Below are 25,900 nucleotides of genomic sequence, written 5' to 3'. Positions count from 1 at the left end.
CTTGTCTTGGGTGATATCACCACCACTATCATTTTTGTTTCCTTTCTTGATAGAATCACGAAGCATGATCGGCATTAGTGAAGAGAGTAGTGGGTCAGAAAATCCTGTCTTAAAAGTAACTTGAGAAGGCTAAGAGTAAAGTAGCAATAAAAACACAAAACAAGCTGAGAGAAAATATTCTCTGAAGTTATGGGAGTTAAATGATAAATATCTTTATTGTACCCAGGCCAGAAGGGAATAAACAAAGATCTTGGAAGACAGATGGACAAATACCAAAAATAGATACTTCACAGAATAGGTAACTGATTGTAAATAAACACAAGAGTATGTTTTCTTTTGACAGTATTAAAAGAAATAAAAATCAAAGTAGTTAATTTTTTAAATTCTTTAATCATTCAATTTAATCATTAAGATCATATTTCCTAGTTTTCTGCTGAGAGGGCATACAATCAGTGACACTCCAGTAGCAGCAAGCACATGGAATACCCAGATCCATGTTTTTAAACATCATTTCCGATAAAATGAAACACAGCTCCTTGGAGAAATGGCTGATTGTAGGACTGGGGCAGGGAATATACAAGATGAGCCTGTAGCATCTTGTAGAACCAGAAAGTAAGGAAGTACTCCAAAAACAAAATGATGGGGGTATGTCAAAGGGACATAGAACCAACCTGAAAGAGCTCCCAATGCCCAAAGCTGGAACAATTTGAGAGAAAAAATAATTAACATAGCACTGAATTATAATCCAAAGTATAAAATAAATACCCATGAGTCCATACTGATACAAATGAATGATTGAATAAACAAAGAAATGGAGAAGAGACAAATCTCCCATACAGAAGAATTCCAAAAAATTTATGTACATCTTCCCCCAAAAAAGGGAAACCCCCTTGAGTGTGAGCTTAGTGACTTGCTTTCAAAGAGTAGAGTATGAGGGATAGAGAATATAACTTTAAGAAACTTACAAACATTAAGTCAGGCAGATAAGTAAGGTTAAAAATGTCACTGATAAGTCATGTTGATAGTATGTGCCCTTGGTATGGTGTGATGCACAAGGGCACCTCATCATGTGGTCTTCCTCCCAAAATCCCATGACCTGAGTCTAACCATTATACACATCAGATAAACTCAATTTGAGGGACATTCTACAAAAATACCTGACCACTACTCCTCAAAACTGTCATGGTCTTCCAAAGAAAGTCTGAGAAAGTGTCACAGTCAAGAGGAGCTTAAGGAGACATGACATCTAAATCTCATGTATACTAAATGAGATCCTAGAAGCAGAAAAAGAGCATTAGGACAAAACTATTGAAATCTGAAGTGTGGAATTTAATTAATAGTAATTTGCCAGTGTTGGTTCCTTAGTCACAACAAATGTACCATGGCAATACTGTTAACAACAGGGGAAATGGGAGAAGGGTGTATAGGAACTGTCTGTTCTACCTCTTCTAAAATAAAAGGTTTATTAGGGGAAAACATGTTTCAGTGGTGGGTACACATGGATTGGCAATGGTACTCTGCTCATAGGCTTTTTTTTCCTGCCAGTTTAGTTAACGCCACAGTAATGGGATATTTGTAAGAGCTGACACATATGCTGGTTGGTATTTATGTCCTGACTCCTGGCCATAAAACAATTAAAAACTTTTGCTGAACCAAACAAACAAACAAAAAAAAAACAAAACAAAAAGAAAAGCTTTTTAGCTAGCTGGTACACCTAACATTCATAGTAGTGCTAAAGAAATAGCATTTTTATACACTGCAGCGACATTGTAAGTTAATATTACCCTTATGAAATGCAGTTTAGCAGTATGTACCAAGATCCTTAAATTTTTTTTCCCTTTTTCAACTCAGTAATACCATTGCAGGGATTCTGGTATAAGTAAGTCATCCAATATATGAATGTCCAACAGCATTATTTGTAAGTGTGAAAAATTTAAAACTAGATGTTCGGATAGGAAATAAATTGTTATGCATCATTTAAAAATTATAATAGTGAAGACTATAGAAATACGAAAACATGCTTTTGAAATAATATAACTTGAAATAGGGCCCCAAATATTTAAATAGAATCAGTATAACTCAGTAAGAATTAGAGTAACATGTATAGAAGAAAAGCTACAGAGAAATATTTCTAAATCCTACAAAATAATTTTAAGGAATGACTGTTTAGGATGTTTAGCGAAAAGAAAATGGTGACACGATAGGTGTCTTAAAATAGTTGAGTTGCCATATAGAAATGGACGATTTGTTCTTAGTTCTCTAGACCCAGGAATTTTTAAGTTATAGCAAGGCAGTTTTTAGAAAGATGGTCTGTTCTTCTACATTGACTTCCCTGTTTGTTCTCAAAGATAAAAATAATTAAAAATTTGTGGGTTTTTCTTCCCTAACAGAACTTACTTTTTTATTTAAAAGCAAATAGTTTTTATAGAAATAAGTAGATGGTTAGGTATGTGATAAAGCAAAACAAAATGTTAATTGTAGAATTTATGTGGTAGGTCCATGGGTCGTTATTTAGTAGAATGTTTTCAGCCTTTCACAGTGTTCAAAATTTTTTCAAAATAAAATGTTGGGGTAAAAGTATTTAACTTAAACTGAATAATTTTTTTAATCAAATTATTTTCTCAATTGCAGTTTTATACAAAATTGATCAAGATGACACCTACATGCCAAGTTTTTATATTTGAAACACATACCAAATTGAGCCTGACTGAAAACAGGCTAATCAGAGCAATATATAGGTGATGAAATATGTAGAAATGGAGTATTATGCAAAAATAAAGTTTAATTTGACATAAATCCATAAAAGAGATTACAATTAACTTTAGAAACCCTAACTGTATTTGCTTTGGCAGTATGATGGAAGTTATCAAATTATAGGTAGAATAGTGGGAGACAGAATTAGTAGGTGTATTGAAAAGGGTTATACTAAGGCATTAGATGCCTTGAGGAGGCTCTGTAGTGAATGTTGTTAGGATGATTAACTCATGAGTCTGACAATCAAGGTTTGAATTCCAGCTCTGCCACTTGCTGTGGAAAATGGGGTAGTCTTACTGTTTTAAGTCTGAGTAAAAGTGGAGATAATAAAACTAATACCAACTACATAAAGAATGTGTTAAATTTAAGCATTTGATAAATGTTAGCAGTTCTTGTTGCTGTTTGTACGTTACCATTATCATCGTCATCATCATCATCATCGTTTCTCGAGGTCAAGTCTGGGCTCCCCCTTTTTATCTGTGTGACCTTGGTCTTTGCTTCTCTAAGATTCAGATTTTCCAGTGTATCATCACCTACCTCCAGGATGATTGTGAGGGATTAAATGAGATAATAGTTACAAAGTACCTAGCTTAGTGCCTTGCTAACAGTAACTCCTTTTACAGATGTGTTCAACTAATGAGTCATTATCCTCTCAGAATTATACCATAGGCTTAATAACATTTTCCAGGTATGTTGAAGGAAGGGATTCTTTCTTTGCATGCAAGGTTAGCCTAGAAGACTTTCAGAGATTTTCCAAAGTTAATGTTCTATAATTGGCATATATATATATAATCTTTATAATACAAAAGGCTTTTAGATAGATCTCATTCTATCTTTATAATGTAAGTTTACCATTATCTACAAAATAATACTGAATTATTTTGTAATAATTGATAAAGAAGAGGAAAACTAAGACCCTAAATTAATGATTTGACATGTCAGACAGCGTTATGTAGGTCTTCTGGCTCCAAATGCTGTGTTCTTCCTGTTAAACCATATTATTCCCTGAGAAGAAATAAAATGATAAAACAAGTGGGAAAATTCTACATCTTGGGAAAGCTAAACAAAAGAGGTTTAAAACTTTCTGTTTATGCGATTGTTGTCACCACTTAAAAAATAGCAGTGACAGAATGGAAGGCGTCTGTTTTTGTCATTCCTTGGGATGTTTCTCTGGTACCAGTGGTAGAGCAGAAAGATATTAAAAGAGATGTTCATGTCCCTTAATTTTTACTCATTTTAATTTTTAAAGGGAAGAGTGACTTTGTGTTTAATGACTGCTCTTCAGTCTATTTTATATCTTGTAAGCATCTGACAGTTTTGTTTTACATTTTATAGCTGCAGCTTATCTTCTGGTGTCCCTTATACCAAGCAATTCATTCCGCCAGATGTTCCGGTCAACAAGGTCTTTGCACATCCCAACCCGTGACCTTCCACTCAGTCCAGACACAACAGTAGTCCTACATCAGGTCTACAACGTGCTCCTTGGTTTGCTCTCAAGAGCCAAACTTTATGTTGATGCTGCTGTTCATGGCACTACAAAGCTAGTGCCCTATTTTAGCTTTATGACTTACTGTTTAATTTCCAAAACTGAGAAGCTGATGTTTTCCACATATTTCATGGATTTGTGGAACCTTTTCCAGCCTAAACTTTCTGAGCCAGCAATAGCCACAAATCACAATAAACAGGCTTTGCTTTCATTTTGGTACAATGTGTGTGCTGACTGTCCAGAGAATATCCGCCTTATTGTTCAGAACCCAGTGGTAACCAAGAACATTGCCTTCAATTACATCCTTGCTGACCATGATGATCAGGATGTGGTGCTTTTTAACCGTGGGATGCTGCCTGCCTACTATGGCATTCTGAGGCTCTGCTGTGAACAGTCTCCTGCATTTACACGACAACTGGCTTCTCACCAGAACATTCAGTGGGCCTTTAAGAATCTTACACCACATGCCAGCCAATACCCTGGAGTGAGTAAAATGATAACTCTTGTATATGTATCCTCAAATTGATTGGAAATACCTGTTTTTCCTGTTGTGGGATGTAGTGACAAAATAAGGGAGTACAGTCTGACTTTAACTGTTCTTTCTTAAAGACTTAAGGTTTATTTTCTTGAATACATGTATAAAATGTTGTTATAAAATTGATAAGTGTGGATAATTTTTCTTAGGTTGATATTGAAATTTTATCTCTAACGGAACTTACCTATGTTAATTTGTGGTTTTGTTAATGAGTCTTTCATATATACCTAATGAAAAAATTCAGCTTTGTGGTACAGTTTTAAGGAAGTGAGTATTTACTGTTTAGGTATTATCAACATCTACATGCTATGCTAAGCTGTAGCTGGACAATATTTTATCTTAGCTGTAGTATTCCCTAGGGTTTTTTTGTTTGTTCACACTACATTCAAGTGAATGAAATAGCTAAGAGGTGGGCCTGTCAGAGTACAAATACATACCATCTAAATTTGATCCCTTTTTCTCTGCAGACTATAGGTTTTATTTTAAATTTTCCCCTCTCCATGTTAGGCTGTCATTCCTGGATATTCCTTATCATTGTCCTCTTACTCTTTGTTGTAAACTCAAGCTTACACCAAGAGGGTATACATCTGGGAAGGGGATTGGAAGCAGAGTGCAGAACGCTTTTTCAAGCTGTTGTCAACCCAGAGGCTAAAAACTGCTAATAAGAAAAATTGTTTGCTTATTTTAAGGAGAGTATAGGAGAAGGAACTTTTTCAAGACATTTTCAAGACATTCAGCATTTACTTAAGAGCTCAACCAAATGACTACAATAAAGGGTATTTTAAGTATTGGTATCCTTGAATTGTGTGCTACACTTCTTTTTCCTGTTGGAGGAAGAAAGGACATTAACTGTCCTTTAGACATAATGTAGTGAATTGTTATTTCTCACCCAGAAAGAATAACCTTATTTCCTGTTAAGAAAGTTAGAATGCCTATAATAAAGGAAAGAAAGTGAGTATATTAAGTACCAAAAGAGGTTCAAAGCCAAGGTTATAAGAATACGGAAGGAGAATGAGAGTCTGCCGAACTTAGAAGGAGTTAGGACAATTTATTAAGATTCAGTGGATTTTTCTCTATCGCATTCATATAAATAATCTCCGATTTAGTTACTAAACATGACGTCTGTAAGTTAAATATACCTTTGATGAGTGCTGGGTGAGTTAGGATATTTATCCCCTAATGTTGTTAGGCATCAATGAAATGTAACATCTTTATTTTAGAACTTATCAGTTAGAGATTTTTCGTGAAAATGGTGCTTAAATCAATTTTTGCCAGGAAAAATATGAAGGTTGGGGGTTTCTGGTCTTTGATAAGTATGTATTAGAAGAACAGCCCTTTCCTAACATGCCCATGAGTAAATGAGTTCATAAAACCACAGCTAGTGATTTTACTAAAATATTAGTTCCCACATTTCATCCATCTTGAGCTGGATCATCTGTCAGTCTAGAAAGATCATTCCAAATGTTGGCACAAAGGGTTTTCTCAAAAACAGTATTAATTCAGGTGTAATTGAGGGGTGTAAAATCTTTGTGACAAAGTAATAATTTCTCATTTACTATAGAGAAGGGGGGGGGGCAAAGGATGGGCATACCATCTCTGGAACATACATTTGACATTATAAAACTAGTAATTTAAACAGTTTTAAGACTAAAGTTGAACAAGTTGAATTTACTTGTAGTTTTTAATCTGGAAATTCTATTTTAAGATTATTTTCTTTTAGTGAATAATGTATTACATTTTAAAAATAGGATCCACTGCTAATTTTATAACTATTCTTGGATGGTACTGCAATCTAACTTAATTTGTATAATTTTAAGAACTGGCTAATGAGCATAACACTTAGAAATGAGAAGCAGATAGATCATCATAATGCTTATTTGCCCTTTTCAGGCAGTAGAAGAACTATTTAACCTGATGCAGCTGTTCATAGCTCAGAGGCCAGATATGAGAGAAGAAGAATTGGAAGATATTAAACAGTTTAAGAAAACAACCATAAGTTGTTACTTACGTTGCTTAGACGGCCGCTCCTGCTGGACTACTTTAATAAGGTAAAAAAGATATTTTCTGGTGTTTTTTGTTTGTTTTGTTTTTACAAGTGAAGGGATGGGGACCATCATCTTGACATTTAAAGAGGAATAATTTAAATTGTTTATAACTGAAAGTTTACCACTTCTTTAGGGTTACTGGGAAAGCATTTAAACCTTTAGACACCTTGGAGGAATTTATATTTTGAGAGTTAATTAGCTACTTTTGAATAGTTTTTATTTTGATTTGGTTTTGGATTATCTATGTGTGTTTTATCAGAATCATAGAATTTTAGGGTTGGAAGGAACCTTAATGTACCATCTTCCACCTAAAGCTTAAATCCTGCTCTCTGTGGCAATTCATTCTAACTTATGTTTGGACAGTTCAGTTCTAGAGGTCTCCAGAAATAGCTTCCTCCATCTTTGGATAAGTTTCATTGTTAATATGTTTCTCATTTTAGTTAGCCCAGATCTATCTATCTTTTTCAACTATAGGAATTCGCCAAAATACCAAAATACGATCTTTACAGTTAATTGTTGAGAGCTACAGAAGTTATTGAATGACTGTAAAGGAACTGCTACAAATTACATTTAATTTCCTTTAACTGTAGAAATTAAGTCTAGGTTAATTTCCGTATATTAAATCTAAGACTTGGGGCTGATGTCTTTTATTAGGCACACATTTTTTGGCAACACTTTCTTGAACACTTCAGTATCTTAAGCTAATCAACCCAAGATAAGGTTATTTAAGATGATCTTCTTCAGAAAACTTTAAAATTTGATTATTTATTAGTATACAAAATGAAATTAACTGTGCTTTTGCCAGGACTCTTTAAAGGAACTCTTTTAAAATTTTGGCATTAATTTTGAAACACTGTTTTCCCAAGGTTTACTGCTTAAAGCTTATTTTCAAAAGAAGATATTTGGAGCTTTCTTGATAATTTTTTTAAAAAATGAAAGAAAACATCTCATTAAAGTAGAAGGATTTCCAGTTGTACTGTATAATAGCAGTTTCCAGTACCTAATAATGAAATAAAGTCGATTAACAAGAGTAATGCACCTACTTTTGGATGATTATCATGTAGATTATTTTCAAGGCCAACATATGTTTTGGGGGTTTTTTTCCCCTCCTGTTGTTCTTCCCAGTAACTAGCTGATGAGTGCTTCAATAATACCAAGTGTATTTTATTGTTATCTGGAACTTAACATAATGTAGAAGATAAACCCATTATAAAAAGAAACATTGTTTCTACTGAAACTTTAAAAATATTCCTGTCGCACCTCTCTTCCACCATTGTGGATAATTAATAAGAGTTGACCAGTGTAATACTAGTAGACATACCTTTTCTCTAAGTTGCATTGAGGGTTTCTTATTTAATATTATCTTTTATTATATTACTAAGAACTAGATGTAGCTGTCTCTTTTTTGTAGGTAAGAAAGTAGAGAACCTAAATGACAATTTACTTCTGTTTTTTTAATCACCTAAGTGTTCTGTTCAGATTCAGAGTTCTCAAACTGGACTCTGTATTTTCTAGTGCCTTCAGAATACTATTAGAATCTGATGAAGACAGACTTCTTGTTGTATTTAATCGAGGGTTGATCCTGATGACTGAGGTAAATACTTTATTGCGTTTTACTATAGATTTATTTCAATTTAATGTTCTCACCCAAACTTCTTGTTTTGTGGATATTTAAAGTTTATTGTAAACTGTTTTACAGGTGTCTGGATTTTAAATATGCAGATCAGTAAATGCTAATTTACATTCCAAGAAGAATTAGGTCACAGTTTTGGGGTGCTGTTTTCTTTTTCCATAGTAATTACATACTTTTCCACTCAGTTTGTACTTAGAATGCTTGAAATAGACTAGTTTTATTAAATTCATTTGTAAGACTAGAAATGGATGAAATCTGTAGGATTTAATTGAGGACACACATAATTTCTCAAGAGTGTGCTTATTTGACACAGTTCCTCATCAGAGGAAGCTAGTGAGATTGTTACAGGTGGTTACAATCAGCTGTTAATTTTTCCCATGATTATTGAACATCCACAACTGTGAGATGATTTTAAGTCCACAGAGGTGCATAGTACCCTTTAGTCTAATAATGGAGGTAAGATGAAAGTACATGCCAAGGGCACCATGAAAATTAAGAGGTAGGATAGTTTTTTCAGTTAATGGTATTATAGAATAGGAAATACAACATGTGAAACTGCACTTTGAAGAATTTGTACTTGCCGAGATAAGTGGGAAAACATTTAGATAAATGACTTAATCAGCACAAAGGCAAGAAGGTATTGGTTGTATTCGACAAATACCAAATATTTCTGTTTGGCTAAAACAAAAGTATGTGAAGAGGAGTAGTAAGAATTTCATTCTTTCATTCAACAGATGTTTGAATGTCTACTCTGTGCCAGGCATTGTGCTAGGCACTGGGGATACAGCAGTGAACAAGACAGACATGGTTCCTGTCCTCACAGCTTACAGGTTAAATGCCACACAAGTACATTGTTCAGATTACGTACTGCCACAGATTCTAGGTTATGAATTTTCAGCTGTGAATTGCGAACAGTACATAGGCTATGGGGGACTGATTTGAGAGGATTAGAAAGAAGATGCATTGGTGTAAAATGAAATAGGAAAAAACTAAGGATTTCATTAAGCTAGTACCGTTAAAGGAATCAAAAGATTTAACAAGCCAATATGATTAAAGGAATTCCTACCTTTTGGAGTTCTTTTACCTCTTTCAGACCTACTATTTAGAGTATGACTGACAGCTATTTCACCACCGTCTTTCATAGAAACCCTGGAAAGTTAGTTAAAGCAGTCACCTATTCTCCCCAGTCTTCCTGTTGTTGCTGCTGCTGCTTTGTAATCTCTAAAGCTTGCAGTCTTAGAGATATGTACTTAGAGCAAACAGTAACCAAAAAAAAAAAAAAAAAATCAGATTAAACAAATTATTCCTTCAAAGTAAAATGTAAACACAAAATATCACACTGTGAAAGTGAGGACTATTTTGTATTTTAAAAGAGCTGAATGGGAGAATTTGACTTGTAGATAGAAAGCAGATACATTTGCTTTGTGCAGATATGCACACACATAGTCTTAGTCTGAAAACATCTGTCATAGAGGATGAGCAGTACCATTTTGTGGCTCAATAAAGTAAAAGTGAAATGAAGTTTTTCATTTTTTTAAATCACTTGTAGTCTTTCAACACACTGCACATGATGTATCATGAAGCCACAGCTTGCCACGTGACTGGAGACTTAGTAGAACTTCTGTCAATATTCCTTTCAGTTTTGAAGTCTACTCGCCCATATCTTCAGAGAAAAGGTTTGATTAATCCTACTTCTTATTTTTGTTAGTTTAACAATTAAAGAGTGAAGTAAGACTTTTAAACCACATGCCTCAGAGAATTTGTCTTCTTCTCTAATTTATGTACGGAAAACGGGGCTGATGTTAGCTAACCATTAGGAAAATGTTTATCATGACCTCCTGATGTAAAACTGGAATGTTCTTGTCTATTTTCTTTATCTCTGCCTGAAAAATGGGCAAGCATGCTATAAGCGTCAAGATTTAGGAGATTGGAAAATATTTCTAAGCACAGTAACAACATGAGTATTTGTGAAGTTCCTCCGGCTGGAAACTTCCATGGCTTAGGTTAAATCATTTATTTTCAAGAGAAATAACTATAAAACAAACATCTCTTGTGTCCCTATAAAGTAGTGTGAACTTTGAAATGCATATAAATGCCTAGAAAATGGGGCATATCATCACTTAAAATATGTGCTTTTAAGAAATACAGCAGGTTTAACAATAGTAGCCATCTCATGAAAATAATCACTTAGCTTTCACCAAAGATGTTTATGTAATTAATTTGGATTTCTTAGTGTAAGCATTCTGTAGTTTACAACAAAATAATTGTGAGGAAGTTTGATCTCAAATGGCATATTTACATATGCTTTTGTGTTTGCAGATGTGAAACAAGCATTAATCCAGTGGCAGGAGCGAATTGAATTTGCCCATAAACTGTTAACTCTTCTTAATTCCTATAGCCCTCCAGAACTTAGAAATGCCTGTATAGGTAAGTTACTTGGAACATATAGCTGTGTAAAAACCTAGTGGAAGAACATTTTTGTGGGATTGTTTGTGTATATGTAAGATGTAATGTTAGTTCTATAGTTTGGAAGACATTTGTACTTCTTATGTGTGACTTACACTGGCCAGCAGATCCTAAGAAAATCGAGTTCTGTTTCTTAACATATCAATAATTAAGTATGTCATTATAGGCAGGTCACTTTATATATATGGGCTTGCTGACCTAAGGTTATCTCTAGGTCTCTTACAGCTCTGAAGTCTTCTGTTCCTATTTAAACAAGGTAGAATCATGCAGATGTTTACAGATTAGAACTGACATTGTAAAGAGGTGGGGGTGATTATTTCCCTGTGAGTTCTTTTGCCTGAAGATACTTCCTAGTAGCTGTTCTTAGACTCCTGTGTAAATTTTTATATTTTTACTGATTGCATATTTATAATGATAATTTGTGTCTGTTAAAGGGTCCCCTTGTTTTAAATTCATATTGAATTTTGTACTGCCTTAGAAGCCATTTAAATAATCTTTAGAGACTATAGCTGCTTATTTACAATTTCTCAAAATGACATGTATAACTGTCATGTAGAAGCAGTCAGTCTTGGCAGGTGTTGGCCTGATGTTCTGTGGAATTACAGGCCTACACTTCTCCATTAAGAGGGAAAGGGTGTAGGACTTCCGTGGCAGTCTAGTGGTTAAGACTCTGTGCTTCCACTGCAGGGGGCACGGGTTCGGTCCCTGGTCAGGGAACCAAGATCCCACAGGCTGTGCAGTGTGGCCAAAAAAAAAAAAAGAGAGGAGGGGTGCATAGCAGTAACCTCTAATTGCCAGAAACTCCGCCAGTAGCCTGTCATCATGAGCTTTACTCCTATGTAATTACAGGATGAGAATCAGTCCAGCTAGCATCATGAAACATTAAAAGTAGATGAAGGATTCTCAGATCCAAAGAATTTTGAACCTTAGATTTATAAGGTGCTTTGATTGATTTTATGAAGATACATAATCAGTATGCATTAAATATTTCCCTCAGTGTACTTCTCCATGATGCTTCTCTTAATAGTTTTAAACTTTGGTTTCTAAATGATGCCCTATTGTTGTTTAGTAACTCTGCTGATCCAGATTTGATTAAGCATCAGACAGAATTTCTCCCAGAGTTAAGTGCTAGAACAGTTTTAGACTCTAAAACTTTTTAGCTGCCACACTGTAGTCAGTCACCCCAATAGGATTTGTGAGTTTGAAAGTAGCAGGTAACATACTCCAGTTTTTTAATACCCAAATTGTGTTTTCATTTTCAGATGTCCTCAAGGAACTTGTGCTTTTGAGTCCCCATGACTTTCTTCATACTCTGGTTCCATTTCTACAACACAACCATTGTACTTACCATCACAGTAATATACCAAGTATGTATTCATCTAGCACGGTACTGAACATGGTTGGCATTTAATCTTTCTGCACACTGAAACATGGAGATTTATTTTTTCCATTTATTCTTATTGTACACTTTTAATGTCTTAGTGTCTCTTGGACCTTATTTCCCTTGTCGAGAAAATATCAAGCTAATAGGAGGGAAAAGCAATATTCGGCCTCCGCGCCCTGAACTCAATATGTGCCTCTTGCCCACAATGGTGGAAACCAGTAAGGTATGTTGGGATGCCAGGAAAACCATGTTTTTCTAGTACACAGTAATTTGAAATTCCCCTCTGGCAGTTATGAGTATATTAGACTTAAATGATCATTTTGTGGATCCTAAGAAGATTAGACTCATTTGGACTTTTTCCTGCTCTGAAATGTTGGTTGAATATTTGCAAAATCAACAATAAGCACAAGTAGTAAGTTTTTTTCCCCCTCAAAAAATATCCTAACAGTCTCATTAGTATTTGTCACTAGGCTAAATTATAAATGGGTCATATATCTAAATCTGAAAGGTCAAGTTAGGTACTTACTATTGTTTATATTTCGCCATATAATCAATGACTTCTTTTACTGCCCTCTAATTATAATCCTTTGACCTAAGCCTAATTATCACTGATTGATAGATTTGTCATCATTTGTAACCTAATTCTTGTTCTCTAATACTTAACTCTAAAATAATGCTAATTCTAAATTATAGAAGGTACATTGACACAGGATAACTTATCTCAGTTCCAACACTTTTCTAAACAATTTTTCCACTTTATCTTTCCTCACCCCACTTTATTCACATTCTCCCTTGCCCGCTGTCTTTAGATCTTAACTACATTTAAGAAGTTCTTATAAGATAAAATATTTAAAATAATTAACACTGTAGTAACCATTACAGAAATTATTTGGACTCTATTTCAAAAATCAAATTTAATTCGCTCTTCTTGATGATATGTCTATAGAGCTCAAGTGTCACATTTTAAAATCCTACAGTAATTTTACTTTATTAAAGTATATAGAAATAAGGGGTAATTTTAATTGAAGGCATTTGCACACTGAAAATAAACCTGTGACAATTAAGATCTTAATAACATTAACAGAAACTTGGAATTTAAAACTAGGTTCTTATAGAATTTAAATATTTAATCAGCTTTTTAGTTAAACTTATTACGTTTGCACAAAATATGCTCTTTAATTTATTATACAATTTAAGTGCAACCATTTTATCATCTTTAACCTTCAGGGCAAAGATGACGTTTATGATCGTATGCTGCTAGACTACTTCTTTTCTTATCATCAATTCATCCATCTATTATGCCGAGTTGCAATCAACTGTGAAAAATTTACTGAAACATTAGTTAAGCTGAGTAAGTATAAAAGATGAGCAGTAAATTCCACTGAATTATTTTAAGCCCCTAGCCATTCAGGAAGGGGAGGAAAAAAATGAGCCAATCCTTTTTTTTCTTTTTTAAAGTGAATGTTTAAAAATATTAATTATTCTCGGGAACATTTTTATGTTTATTAAGAAAACACCAACTTACTGGTTTCCATTGAATAGTTCTTCCCAGAGTTTCAGCTGGCTTATAAAGGAGTGTGGAGTAGGGCTGATCACTTTTGTACATAGAAGCCCAAGTCCTCCTCCATCTGCCCAGCAGAATTTAAAAACAAAAACCAAAAACTGCTCTGCTTAGGGAGGCAGGCTTAGAGATGGACTTCCCCAGCCCTGATCTGAGGGTAAGATGAGATCAGTAGTGCCAGCTGGCAACACCGGGAGCAAGCCGAGTGGACTTGCCAGGGTGAAGCAGAGGTGCATATATGAGTAAATTAGGAGGTAAGTCTCATAAAATAGAGGGGTGAGTGAGAAGGGAAATTTGAAAAGGAAGATATGAGAAATAGAAAAAACAATCAGTGAATTATGAAGGGGGGGAAACCTTGAATTATTTTTATGTAATATTGTCTCTCTGAGGATGTGCCTGAGAGCTCTTAGAGGACTGTTCCCTTTGGGTGACTTTTTCCAGCTGATAAGTCTTTAGAAGATAAGTAGCCCTCCAGATGTCCCGTCCCTTATCTCAGGACCTCCAGAGTTCTCAGGCTCTGTGTGCCCTCTGAATCTGTTGTCTTTAGGGATGGCCCAGGATCCTCTCCAGTGTACTGTAGTTTTGTTTCAGAGCATGGGAAGTGAAATACTCATGGAACCACCACCCAGATCAAGAAATACAATATTACCGTATCCTAGAAGTTCCCCCTTGTGCTCCTTCTCAATCACAACCCCTTCCTTCCTGTGGAAAAGGTTTTGGTCCACTATAGATAGGGCGAAAGATGTGAACATACCTTAGGTTTTGTTATCCAAGAAGAATGAAGTGGTAACAACTGTCAGGGATAATTCCTCTTCAGAAAAACCATCTTATTGGTAAGTGATTAGAGTGTCTTCAGATTTGAAAGGGTGTTCCTTCCACCGGTTATCATTAGCTAGTTTCATATATATGTGGCTGAAGATTGGGGGGTGGGCGGGTGAGGATATGTTCAGATCGGCCATTTCATGATTATATAATTGGGTTGTGGCACTTGGTAAAAAGCTAAAACCTAGCAGTGGCAATGGTCAAGTGTGGGGAAATATCCAGGAGATCTAGTAACACAGCCTTGCTCCCAGATAAGAAGGAAGACTTATAAAGATGCTGACCTTAAGAAAAGTTCTTAGTAATTGTGTTCATATGATTAATACCAAAAGTTACGTGAGGAGCTATTTTATCTACTTGAACAGCTCTGACCAAGTAATGAATGTTCTACCCTGTGTGGGACTGTCTTCCTCATCAACACAAATACCTAGTTTTGGGGAAATTAAACATGGGGGGGAGGAGGAGGAGGAGGGAAAGAAAGGAAACACACTTAGCCATCCATATTAGCTGAATCAACTTCCATAATATTTTATGCTCTCATCACTTATACTCAGGAAGCACAGTTGTGCTGGCTCGTGATGTTTGGTTCTCTACATAAGCACTATTCTTTAGAACTTTCTACCAGGATGGAAATATTCTCCAGCTGCATCACCATCCACAGTATGATAGCCACTGGCCATATGTGAGTGTTGAGAGCTTGAAATGTGATTAAGGAAGTGAATTTTTTATTTTAACCAAATTAATTTTAAATAGCCAGATGTGGCTGGTGGCTACTGTATTGCATAGGACAGCTTTAGATATAAACCAAAACCTTAAAAAATTGAGCAGGAAAAAAATTTTTTCATGGCTATATCTTAGTTAATGTAGAAAATTGGACATTATTTTAGATATGAAGTAAAACAAAGACCTAAAAGCAGTGCTTATGCTTCTTACAAATGGAAAAATTATGTCCCAGTGTTTGAAAGTAACTCCCTCTTCTAGCTGAAATGACTGTTTCCAAGGAGAGGCCACTAGGAAAGAGCTTGAGAAAGCAAAGCCCACATTAACGACTGTGATGGGAAGCAGAGAGTTGATAGGGAGTTTTAATTTGTATAGTTTCTTCAAGAAATTATATTTGGCAACAAGAGAGGAAAGGGTAAGTTTAAACTGGTTATGTCCTTAATCATTTGAGTCTTAAGGCTAGGTGGTCCAAGGGCCAGAATATCGTGACTATAGGTAGAATTGTCTCAAGACCTGTATTGGATTGCAAGCCATTCCAGATTTGATGAAAGGTCTTTATGGTAATTCTTACATGGGTAACTGAGTAGATTTTAAGATTTGTTAGGGGGATAAAAAGGAATTACACAACAATTATAGATTAGAATTACAGGGGATAGAGTTGCAGGTCCTAAATAGTAAAGGGAGCGTTGAAGTGCTCCTGAAGTGAGGACAGTCAGGCATAGGGTTAGGGGAGACAGAGAAAAAGTGGGAAGAGAATTTAGGGAATGTGAACAAAGCTACTGACTGCCTTGTGAAATACTAGTGTGTCTGAGACCGCAGTATTTTGATATTTAAAAAGAGCCAATTTTTAGCCAGAAAAATTCTGAAAAAGAAGAATAGTGCCAGATCACTGGCACTATTGATTTCCAGAATACTTACTAAAGATAACAGTAATTTTTTAAAAATTTTTTTGGTATTTTTAATACATAGTTCACAATTCAAAGCAATATCAAAAAGGTATACATCACTGTTTCACTCACAGACATGCCCACCATCAAATTTATTTACTTTTTTGCATAAAAACAGCAAGTATTGGTTTATTTTCTCCCTTTCTTATGTAAATGTCCTCCATATTCTCGGAGGACCAACTGTGGATTGAAATTTCCACTACAGTCATTGTATTACCATTTTATATAAGGATATACAGCATCAGGGGCTCCTGGAACCAATCCCCCATGAATACCCAGGGAATGACTGTAAACTCTAATGATTAAAACCACACGATGCAGATATGGAAGCACATAAGTAAAACAGTGGGAAAACAGCCCCAAAACAAACATAAGGATACACAAGGATTTGACAGATAACAAAGGTGACATATCAGAGTAGTGGAAAATGGGTAGTATTGAGATAATTGGCTAGCTGTCTGGGAAAGGAAAGGCAAGAGTAATATCTTCTTTGCTCCTTAGACCAAAATACATCCTAGGAGGATTAAATATTTAATTGTGAAAAATAAAATCCTAGAAATATTAAAGAAAAAACATAGGATCATATGGATACCACCTTGAGATTTGAAGGACTGTGTTAAGCAGGACACGAAACCCAGAAACAATAAATTAAAATTTTTGACTACATAAAAATTGAACGTACTGCATGTTGAAAATGCCATAAATTGAATTAAAATACATACAGCTAATGGGGAAGATATTTGCATTCTTAACAGATAAATGGCTGGTAGTACCAATGTACAGAGAGTTTTTAGGATTCAGCAAGATGGTAAAGAACATTAAAAAAAGCAAAGGACATGAACAAGGCAGTACATACACACACACACACACACACACGCACACACACACACACAAAATAAATGTTTGGTAACCATATGAGAAGTTGCCAATCCTTACTAATAAAGAAAGCAAACAACAATTATTTCTCTTTTTTTTTCCCCCCAACTATGAGATGAAGTTTAGATGATTTGCATACTTACACAGTTTGGGGAAAGAGGAGATCTTATAATGGGGTCAATTTGGAGAGGCAGTTTAGATTGTTCGTGCCCTTTGCCCCAGCAGTACCAGATCTAGGAATCCACCCTAAATCTACTCATAAAAGTGTACAATAACATACAAAGGATGTTTATTTTCAATTGGTTTGTATTGGGTAAAACTGGAAACAACTGAAATGTCTATCAATAGAAGCCTAATTAAGTAAAACATAGTTCATTTGTATTATATAGTCTTTAAAATAAAAAGATAGGAATTGACCTTGTTTCACATGAAAAAAGCAAATTGGAAAATATACAGAATATGACCACATTCTTATAAACAAGGGGAAAAAAATCAGTACATGTAAAAAAAAAATGGAGGATTATAATCTTAACTGTATAAGGATAAAATTATGGAATGCTTTTATTTTCTAGGTTAAATATCTAGAAGATTTAAATTATTTGTAATGTTCATGCATTGGTTTTATATTTGAGGAAAAAATTTGTTTTCAAAACATAGAAAATTGATACTGCAAACCCTAATTGTACCAAATTTTTTAGGTACCATAGTTCATGTGCAGATTAACAAGATGTTCAAGTAAAATTAAACTAAATAACAAATCCCTAGATTTCATCATTTAATTTTCATTTTTAGAGACAAAACAAGAATATCACCTTTATTATTTGACATTAGTTTTTCTTTGTTTTTTGGGTTTTTTTTAATTTTTTGACATTAGTTTTTGAAAGTTTTCGTAATGCATTAGTAAGTGAAAGATTTTTTTTAAAGATTTTTTTGCAAGTAACATGTACCTAGAAAATCCATAATCTTCAGAATCTCTATAATTAAATTAATATAGTTGATAGAAGTAAACAGATTAAAAATTCATATTATAAAAAGCACAGCTCTTGTTCATGTTTCAGCTTTTTGTGATATCAAGGTGGTACTGATTGGAGAAACAACTGGTTAGCTGTTTCCCAAAAGGCTTCTTAGGATGAATATACTTCAAACAACTGCCAATCATTCAGTACAGATAGGAAACCAGCTTTTACCCATCCACCAAGGGCAAATCCATTTATCCTAGGTTATACATGGTAATTACCTTTAATAGACATACATATAATTTAGGGGTTGGTTACCAGTTTGTTAATTTACAAAGAAGAACTGGCACAGGGATCTGAATGTTACATGGTAGGGCCAGCAGATTTTTTTCCAGTAACCTACATGGGAAGCTGAATAAACAATAGGTTGCTTAGTGGGTATGAAGTCAGAAATAGGGGAATTAGAAGAATCAGATGTGATATTCTAAGGCCGAAGCTCTCACTTCCCATGGATAATGCTTGGATGGGATAAATACTCCTATAGAAAGCTGGACAAAGAATCATAACACAATTCAGATAGGAGAAACCCTAACAAGTAAATATACATACGAAATATTTCATCCTCACAGCAATCATCTGAATTACCATTTTACCTACAAAAACAGTTTTTAAAAGATTTTTCTTTCAAAAACACACCCAGCAGCTTCTACAGTATAAGGTGCTTCTATTGAGGAAACCATATGTTTGGAACAGCTTTTCATTATTGCTTATTAGTTCCTTCATGGATGGGAACAGGGTGGGGTAAGGACCCTATTGTTAAGGATGCCTGAAGTCACAGGATGAAGAAAGATAAGTGATACAGGAGCCAGGATGTTTTAGGCCTGCTCATCCTGTTTACTGAGGTAAGGCTTGGAATTGTGCCTGCAAATGCTGGTGATTGCATCTCCCTGTGCTTTGCACCCAGTAAGTGAGACACCCCAGAAGGTATTGGAGGAGTGTGTGGAATAGGATGGCATTGGCCTCTACCTTAAGTCAACAGAGCCAACATACTCCTTATCCTCAGTGCTTTGTGAAAATGCTGGAAAGAAACAAACTTCTACTCTGAAGGGATGGCCTTCCTTCTAAAGGAGGTGCAGCTCAGATAGGGAATAGGTAGGACTGTGAAAGAGGTGTCTTTAGCTCACCATGGGTGGCACAGTGTTTTCCAGAGTGTAGTGTACAAGATGGCCCAGGGAAAATAGTTTTCATGTTAATAAATGTGAATAGATCTTACTTATTACAAAAATAAATAACTCGTACATCAAATGCATGATTTTCCTGGATGTTATGCTGCCGAAGACAAGGCTAATGTAGTATTAGCCTCTCTGAGTCAATCTAAAGAACAGTATCAAGTAAACAGTACAGGTGATGGACAGATATGAAAACAGTCATGAAAATGATATATGAAATGACTAAAGTTTGGGGAAACACTGATTATTGAAAAGATTATGGGCTTTAGAATCAGATAAATCTGGGGTAGATACAACTGTATCAGTCACTGGCTTTTGGGATGAAATAGCAGATTATGTGATCTCTCTGAGCCTAATTTCCTCATCCAAAAAAGGGGGCTAAATGAGGAAAACATAAGGCCTTCCAAATTTGATGAGAAAATTAAATGTGATTATCTGACGTACCTAGCACAATAGATATTAGTATGTTTATTTTGTTCTTCACTTGTAAAATAAAGATATTTGAATCAGAGTATTACCTGAAAACAATCTTGAGATCATAGAAGGCCTCAGTGTTGTTTTGTTTGTTGTGGTAGTGCTAGCTTTTTAGTAGTTGTGGAAAATAGGCATAAAGATTGTTTTACTTTGAGGATAATGTCGGGGGTGGTGGTGGATAAAGTCTAGAGGATCTTAAATTGCAGTATGAAGCCTGCTTTCACATGAGAGGGTTTATGTCAGGGCAGCCCCTAGTTCAGGGGTTGGCAGACTATTTTTGCAGTGGGCTGTGGGCCATATTGCCAACCCCTGCTCTACTTTTATGGGTAATTATGCAGAGACATGGGAACATAGGAGCTTTCTTCCCTGTAGCCAACAGTGTTGATGACATGCCCTTGTTTGCTTATGTGTATTGTGATGTTATGATGGGTAAATGCCTCCAATCCAAACCAGATTAGGGTATTAGTTTCCTTGGGTCTTTACAAAGGAATTAATCTTGACAGGAAAATAAAGAAAAATAGGCTTTCCTGCAAAAGAGAGTCTAGGTACCCTTCGATGATGAAATTGGATGACTGATCTGATTTCCCTAAGATTTTCCCAAACCCATGGTCTAATATAGAGGCAAACAATAGCCTGCATGCTGCCTGTTTTTGTACAACCAATGAGCTACCTGCAAGTTAAGAGTTTTTATAATTTTAAATGTTTTTTTTAAAAAACTACATTCTGAGTATTTTGTGATATACAGGAATATTACATGAGATTCAACTTTCAGTTTTCTTAAAGAATGTTTTATTGAAAGACAGCCACACCCATTCATTTGGTGTTGTCTGTGGCGTAATTGCAACAGACTTAAACAGCCCGTAAAGTCTAAAATACAGGTACCTGCCAATTTTCAAAAGTTTGCTTTATGCCACTGCACTTTTATGACATACCTACATTAGTACCTCTTTTTGCTAACCAAAAGAAATCCAAAGAGGATTTTTGCTTTAATGGAAAAAGGTAATTGCTTTTTCACTTTATGCTGTTTCAGCTTATGAAAGGTTTCATAATCGGGGGAAACCTGTAATTACTATTTGGCCATTTACCAAAAAGGTTTGCCAGCTTCAGGTGTTACTCATAATTTTTTTCTTAACTGGAAGAGGATAACTTGTATTATATTTCTCCTCCATGATTATACTTTCCCTGGGGGGTGGGAGTGTTGGAGGATGGAAAACTTACTTATAACTGACTGTGGCATTACAACTTCTGTGCTTTGAGAGAGCTAGAAGGGCAGAGGGTAGGCGAACAAATTTCTTAAGGACATACTTGACATCTGGAATAGTCAAGAAGAAGAAAGGTTGAAACCTTAGACGTTCCAAATAGGATGCTGACACATAGCAGCTAAGTATGATCCACCTGAAAGATCCTGGGGACAAGGCTAGAAGCTGTTAGACTTAAGAGCAGAATTTACCTAAATCTACTATAAAGGTAATTTGCTTTATCTTTGGAGAAATGAGATAAAAGAGGAAGGAATGATGTGTTTCCTAATTCTTCACATCCTCTGTTTGAACATGCACCCTGCTCCCCCACTGTAGTCTAGGTATTCCATGTAATATGATCTAAATATGCAGAGTGGTACCTTAATCCAAGAAAACTTTGGAGCCACTTGCAGTAACTTTTATTACATTGTCCCAGATAAAGTTCTAATTCTCAAAAAGCAGAATTGGTTTAAGTTGTTGCAGGTCCTTCTGGGAATGAGGTATGGGATATAAATAAAGTCAAAGTGTACTGCACTCTAAAATATTTCACTAGTTAAAACATTGAGATGAATTCTTCCCCTTTAAGTATTTTATGTATTTCTAAAACATAGAAAATATGCAGTTATGAGTGGAAATAGCTATAATATTGTACCTGCAGAGTTTAATATCTCAGTAGTGTAATTTATAATTATAACCTATTCTGATTTCTTTTCAAATATTAGGTGTCCTAGTTGCCTATGAAGGCTTGCCACTTCATCTTGCACTGTTCCCCAAACTTTGGACTGAGCTATGCCAGACTCAGGTAAAGAAAATGAGTTTTAGATGACCTGGTCTTTCATCTCTTCCGACCACATGGTCGGTAATTTTAGGAACACTGGGTTGAAAACTGGCTGGAAATTGGGGATGTTTTCGAATCTTGGTAGGTAAAATACTATTAATGGAATTAAAACTATTAAGCAATTGGCATCGAGTTGCCCTTTGAAGTTTTTTATATCTGTAATATTTGTATCACAAAGGGTATTTCAGACAAGCTGTTTAAAGTTTCTCATTTAAAGGCCAATATAAACAGTTGTGGTAAAAGTCTGAAACAGGGAGATATTAGGGCAAGAAGGCATAAGCCACTTCTTGCGCTCCCTCGCCTCCCCCATCTATTTCTTCTCCCCTCCACCATTCCAAAAGCTCTAGCAGAAACCATTTCAGCATTCTATCCTTTACCTCTCGCTTATCTGTTACCTCAGAGCAGTTTTTTAAGTCTGATGCGCTTATTTTCATATCAGCAACCTCATTGAGAACAGAAAACACTGTACCTTTCCTACCTTAAGTCCAAGAGCCAACCCCTTAAAATAAAGTGGGCACCTAAATAATGCTTGTTAAATTGGGGAGGGAGAATGGTGGGGAGAGGGGAAGAAATCAGATTGATCCTAAGATTTGGCTCATTCCTTGGATCAGGCATAAGGAATCCCCACTCTCTTCAGGCTCTGAAAAAAACTAATGGTTTCTTGCCTGAGTGCATCTCCCCATTCCCAGAAGATGAGTTGATTAATTCCTTTGGCATAAACCTTTACCCACATTTAGCATCTGGAATACTTTTGAGTCTGGTCCAGTCTCCTGCCCAGGCAGCTGTGCTCTGGATATTCTCCTAATGGATGTGTGTCACATGATACTGTAATAGTTGCTTCTCTGCCTCCTTGTCCCAAACCATGAAATCCTCTGAGTCATCTCTATTCCTAAAGAAATTTCATTTTGTTTTCTATACTAGGAATCTTTGATAGGCTAGTATACTTTAATCATATGGTTTAGTACTTAGTAAACATTCAGAAAACAACTTGCTGGTTGACTTTTGAGCTGAGTGGTTTATTCAGTAATTTGCAACAAATCTCTTGCTCCCCCCTCCCCCCCCCCCCCCCCCCCCCCCCCGCCCCTTGGCCACTTGCTGCTCTCTTTTCATTCTTCTTGCTTTTTGGTTGCTTTTTTTGGTTTCTGTACTCTGCCACTGCCTATTGCTTCCCTATTGCTTTATCTGCTTCTGCACTGTACTACTCTCTTGACTTTTTTTCCCACAGAATTCATCACCCCCAAAACTTCCCTTAAAGTCAACCCATCTAAGGCTTCCAATGCCCCTACCAGCCCTATAGAAGCATCTGTGCTGTGCAAGAAATACAGGCAGCAGGCAGAGACTATGACCAGTAGAATAAGGCAGGTTTTCCTGACACCAAGGATCTGAGGACCTGGGTGTTGGTCCTACTTGACTCCTAATTTCTTGGGTGACCTTGAGCAGTTTACTTACCACAGTGCTTACTCTAATAAAATTATATGTATATAGATGTACATATTATCTAAACTTTGTCCTATTTTTAAAAATAGTCCATTTTTCTTCCATATAAATGATTATTAAAACACATATAATCTAGGGAATATATTTACTCAAAGACATACTACTTGTGTTTAAGAGCCATGACCATTTGAAAACAGGAAAACCAAATTTTAGTACAATTTCCATATTTTGGGACCCACTAATTCTCTGTGTGAGATTATTACGAAAAGAGGTTTGCTGTTTACCTTTGTGATATTTATGGGGCAGAAGGGTATTTACCAAATTACTATTGTTAATGAGATTATATAGTGAAAGTTTTAACTCAATTTAGGGAGTAAATCTAATTCTTAAAATTTGTCTTTTCTCTGTGGGTCATTTGGTTATCTATTAATTTTCCCCGAAAACATCATCCTATTTGTTAGTCTTATTTGTCCAGTCCTTATTAACTCTTAATGCTAGATAATAAAGCTGCATTTCTTATAAAACATATTTGTTCAGTTTTGCCATTCAGACTTTTTACAAGTCTCTTCTTCTGTCACCCATTTAAGTCCAAGTTAGTAATATTTTAATTTATGGGGAGGACAGTTGCTGTGACTGAAAATTTAGTAGACTGAAGTAAAAGTGGCTTTTCTGGGAATTCCCTGGTGATCCAGTGGTTAGGACTCTGTACTTTCACTGCTGAGGGCCCAGGTCGGGGAACTAAAGATCCCGCAAACTGCAGCCAAAAAAAAAAAAAAAAAAAAAAAAAAGTGGCTTTTCCAGTAGGATGTTAAATGACTTCGGATGAATATCATGAGCAGTGTATTTAAGATTTGCAGTTATTTCAGTGCTCAACCAATCAGTGCTTCTTTTCCCCACTTCAGTCGGCTATGTCAAAAAACTGCATCAAGCTTTTGTGTGAAGATCCCGTTTTTGCAGAATATATAAAATGTATCCTAATGGATGAAAGAACTTTCCTGAACAACAACATTGTCTACACATTCATGACACACTTTCTTCTAAAGGTATGTCACAAGTTGGAAACTCAGCATGTTACTTCCAGTTAGTTAGTGATTGTGCTTTCATTGTATTGGTCTTTTGGAGATTTTTCTTAATCATCTTTTTCAGGTTCAAGGTCAGGTGTTTTCTGAAGCAAACTGTGCCAATTTGATCAGCACCCTTATTACAAACTTGATAAATCAGTATCAGAATCTGCAGTCTGATTTCACCAACAGAGTTGAAATTTCCAAAGCAAGTGCTGCTTTAAATGGGGTAAGAACTATGCAAGGGAATAGTCATGTACCTCAGAACTTTCCTTAAATCAACTCTAAATTTGGCCTTTGTATGATCTTACTATATACATAACTTTATTATTCAAACTCTGGAAGTCACATATGATGAAAAAACTAACCAAATAAAAATGTGTTCACTCTGCCTTTTGTGTATGTAGCACACACTTTGTTACCTTAGAAGACATGAGCTAATGTCATTAAATGCTAAGGGCAGTGACCACTAAGGGGAGACATTCCCTTTACTTTCTCACATTTTTTGAAATGTTACCTGTGATGTTTCTGTTAGTGCCTGCGACTCATAAGTGACTGAAAGTCAGATTAGTAATCTGAATATAAAGCCAGTTAAAACTAGGGAATCGGTTGCCTTCTATAGACTCCCACAAAAGCCATGTCAGAGAATAATGAAACACCCTGGAAACACGTGCTTGCACACGTCCAGCAGCAGCCTCCCAAGTAACAAAATGCTTACTTAGATGCCAGAACGGATTACAGAGCTAAGTGAGGAAGACCTTATGACATCCACCAGAAACCAAGTAAAACTGATTCCTAGATTAATGAGGCCTAAATTGCTCATGGATCATTCAGGGTTTGCTTTTAAAATTCCTGTGTAACTTTTTTCCCCCCTTTTCCATTTTCAGAAAACACTATTTGGGTCTTCAGTCGGACTTAATTAGTGGTGTGGTGCATAAAATAATGGTATTAGTGACCTAGAACCAATGAAATATAAATAGTAGTATCATAACACTGGCTTTCTAGTTTTAACATTCTTCTAAAAATACCAGAGGAACCAGGATGGATTCCTGGAAAAGTAAACATGTGCATTTAAACTTTAGTTAACGGTTGTAATGCTGGCTTTGGAATTTGAAGTGTTCCTGTCTGGATTTCTGTAGGACTTGCGGGCACTTGCTTTGCTCCTGTCGGTACACACTCCCAAACAATTAAACCCAGCTCTAATTCCTACTCTGCAAGAGCTTTTAAGCAAATGCAGGACTTGTCTGCAGCAGAGAAACTCACTCCAAGAGCAAGAAGCCAAAGAAAGAAAAACTAAAGGTTAGCTTTATGGACTAATAAAATATTGACTTTAGGGTGGGAGAAGGGAAGAATACTGACTTTACAATAGCTGTGTGAGCCTCCTGAATATAAATGCTAAAAAACAGAATTTCCACAATCACCCCCAGTATGATCTTAATGA

At 35.6% G+C, this 25,900-nt stretch overlaps 1 protein-coding gene across 3 annotated transcripts in view; it reads left to right on the top strand.

Annotated features, from left to right (window-relative positions):
• Positions 1-25,900, top strand: part of USP34 (ubiquitin specific peptidase 34) — a 235,613-nt gene that overhangs the window by 208,434 nt on the left and 1,279 nt on the right. For 2 of the 3 annotated variants that reach the window (XM_068565001.1, XM_068565000.1), the window contains exons 68-79: positions 4,090-4,724; positions 6,666-6,823; positions 8,336-8,414; positions 10,003-10,129; positions 10,773-10,880; positions 12,182-12,286; positions 12,402-12,526; positions 13,531-13,654; positions 21,846-21,925; positions 24,301-24,441; positions 24,545-24,688; positions 25,599-25,758. In XM_068565001.1, the coding sequence (XP_068421102.1) occupies positions 4,090-4,724; positions 6,666-6,823; positions 8,336-8,414; positions 10,003-10,129; positions 10,773-10,880; positions 12,182-12,286; positions 12,402-12,526; positions 13,531-13,654; positions 21,846-21,925; positions 24,301-24,441; positions 24,545-24,688; positions 25,599-25,758 (1,986 nt within the window). The remainder of the gene's footprint in view (positions 1-4,089; positions 4,725-6,665; positions 6,824-8,335; positions 8,415-10,002; positions 10,130-10,772; positions 10,881-12,181; positions 12,287-12,401; positions 12,527-13,530; positions 13,655-21,845; positions 21,926-24,300; positions 24,442-24,544; positions 24,689-25,598; positions 25,759-25,900) is intronic. The other variant, XM_068565002.1, reaches the window with a different exon arrangement.

The sequence above is a fragment of the Eschrichtius robustus genome, chromosome 15 (assembly GCF_028021215.1).
Source record: "Eschrichtius robustus isolate mEscRob2 chromosome 15, mEscRob2.pri, whole genome shotgun sequence".
NCBI classification, from domain to species: Eukaryota; Metazoa; Chordata; class Mammalia; order Artiodactyla; family Eschrichtiidae; genus Eschrichtius; species Eschrichtius robustus.
The sequence above is the reverse complement of the archived record's forward strand: the minus strand, read 5'-3'. Positions and strand labels throughout refer to the sequence as shown.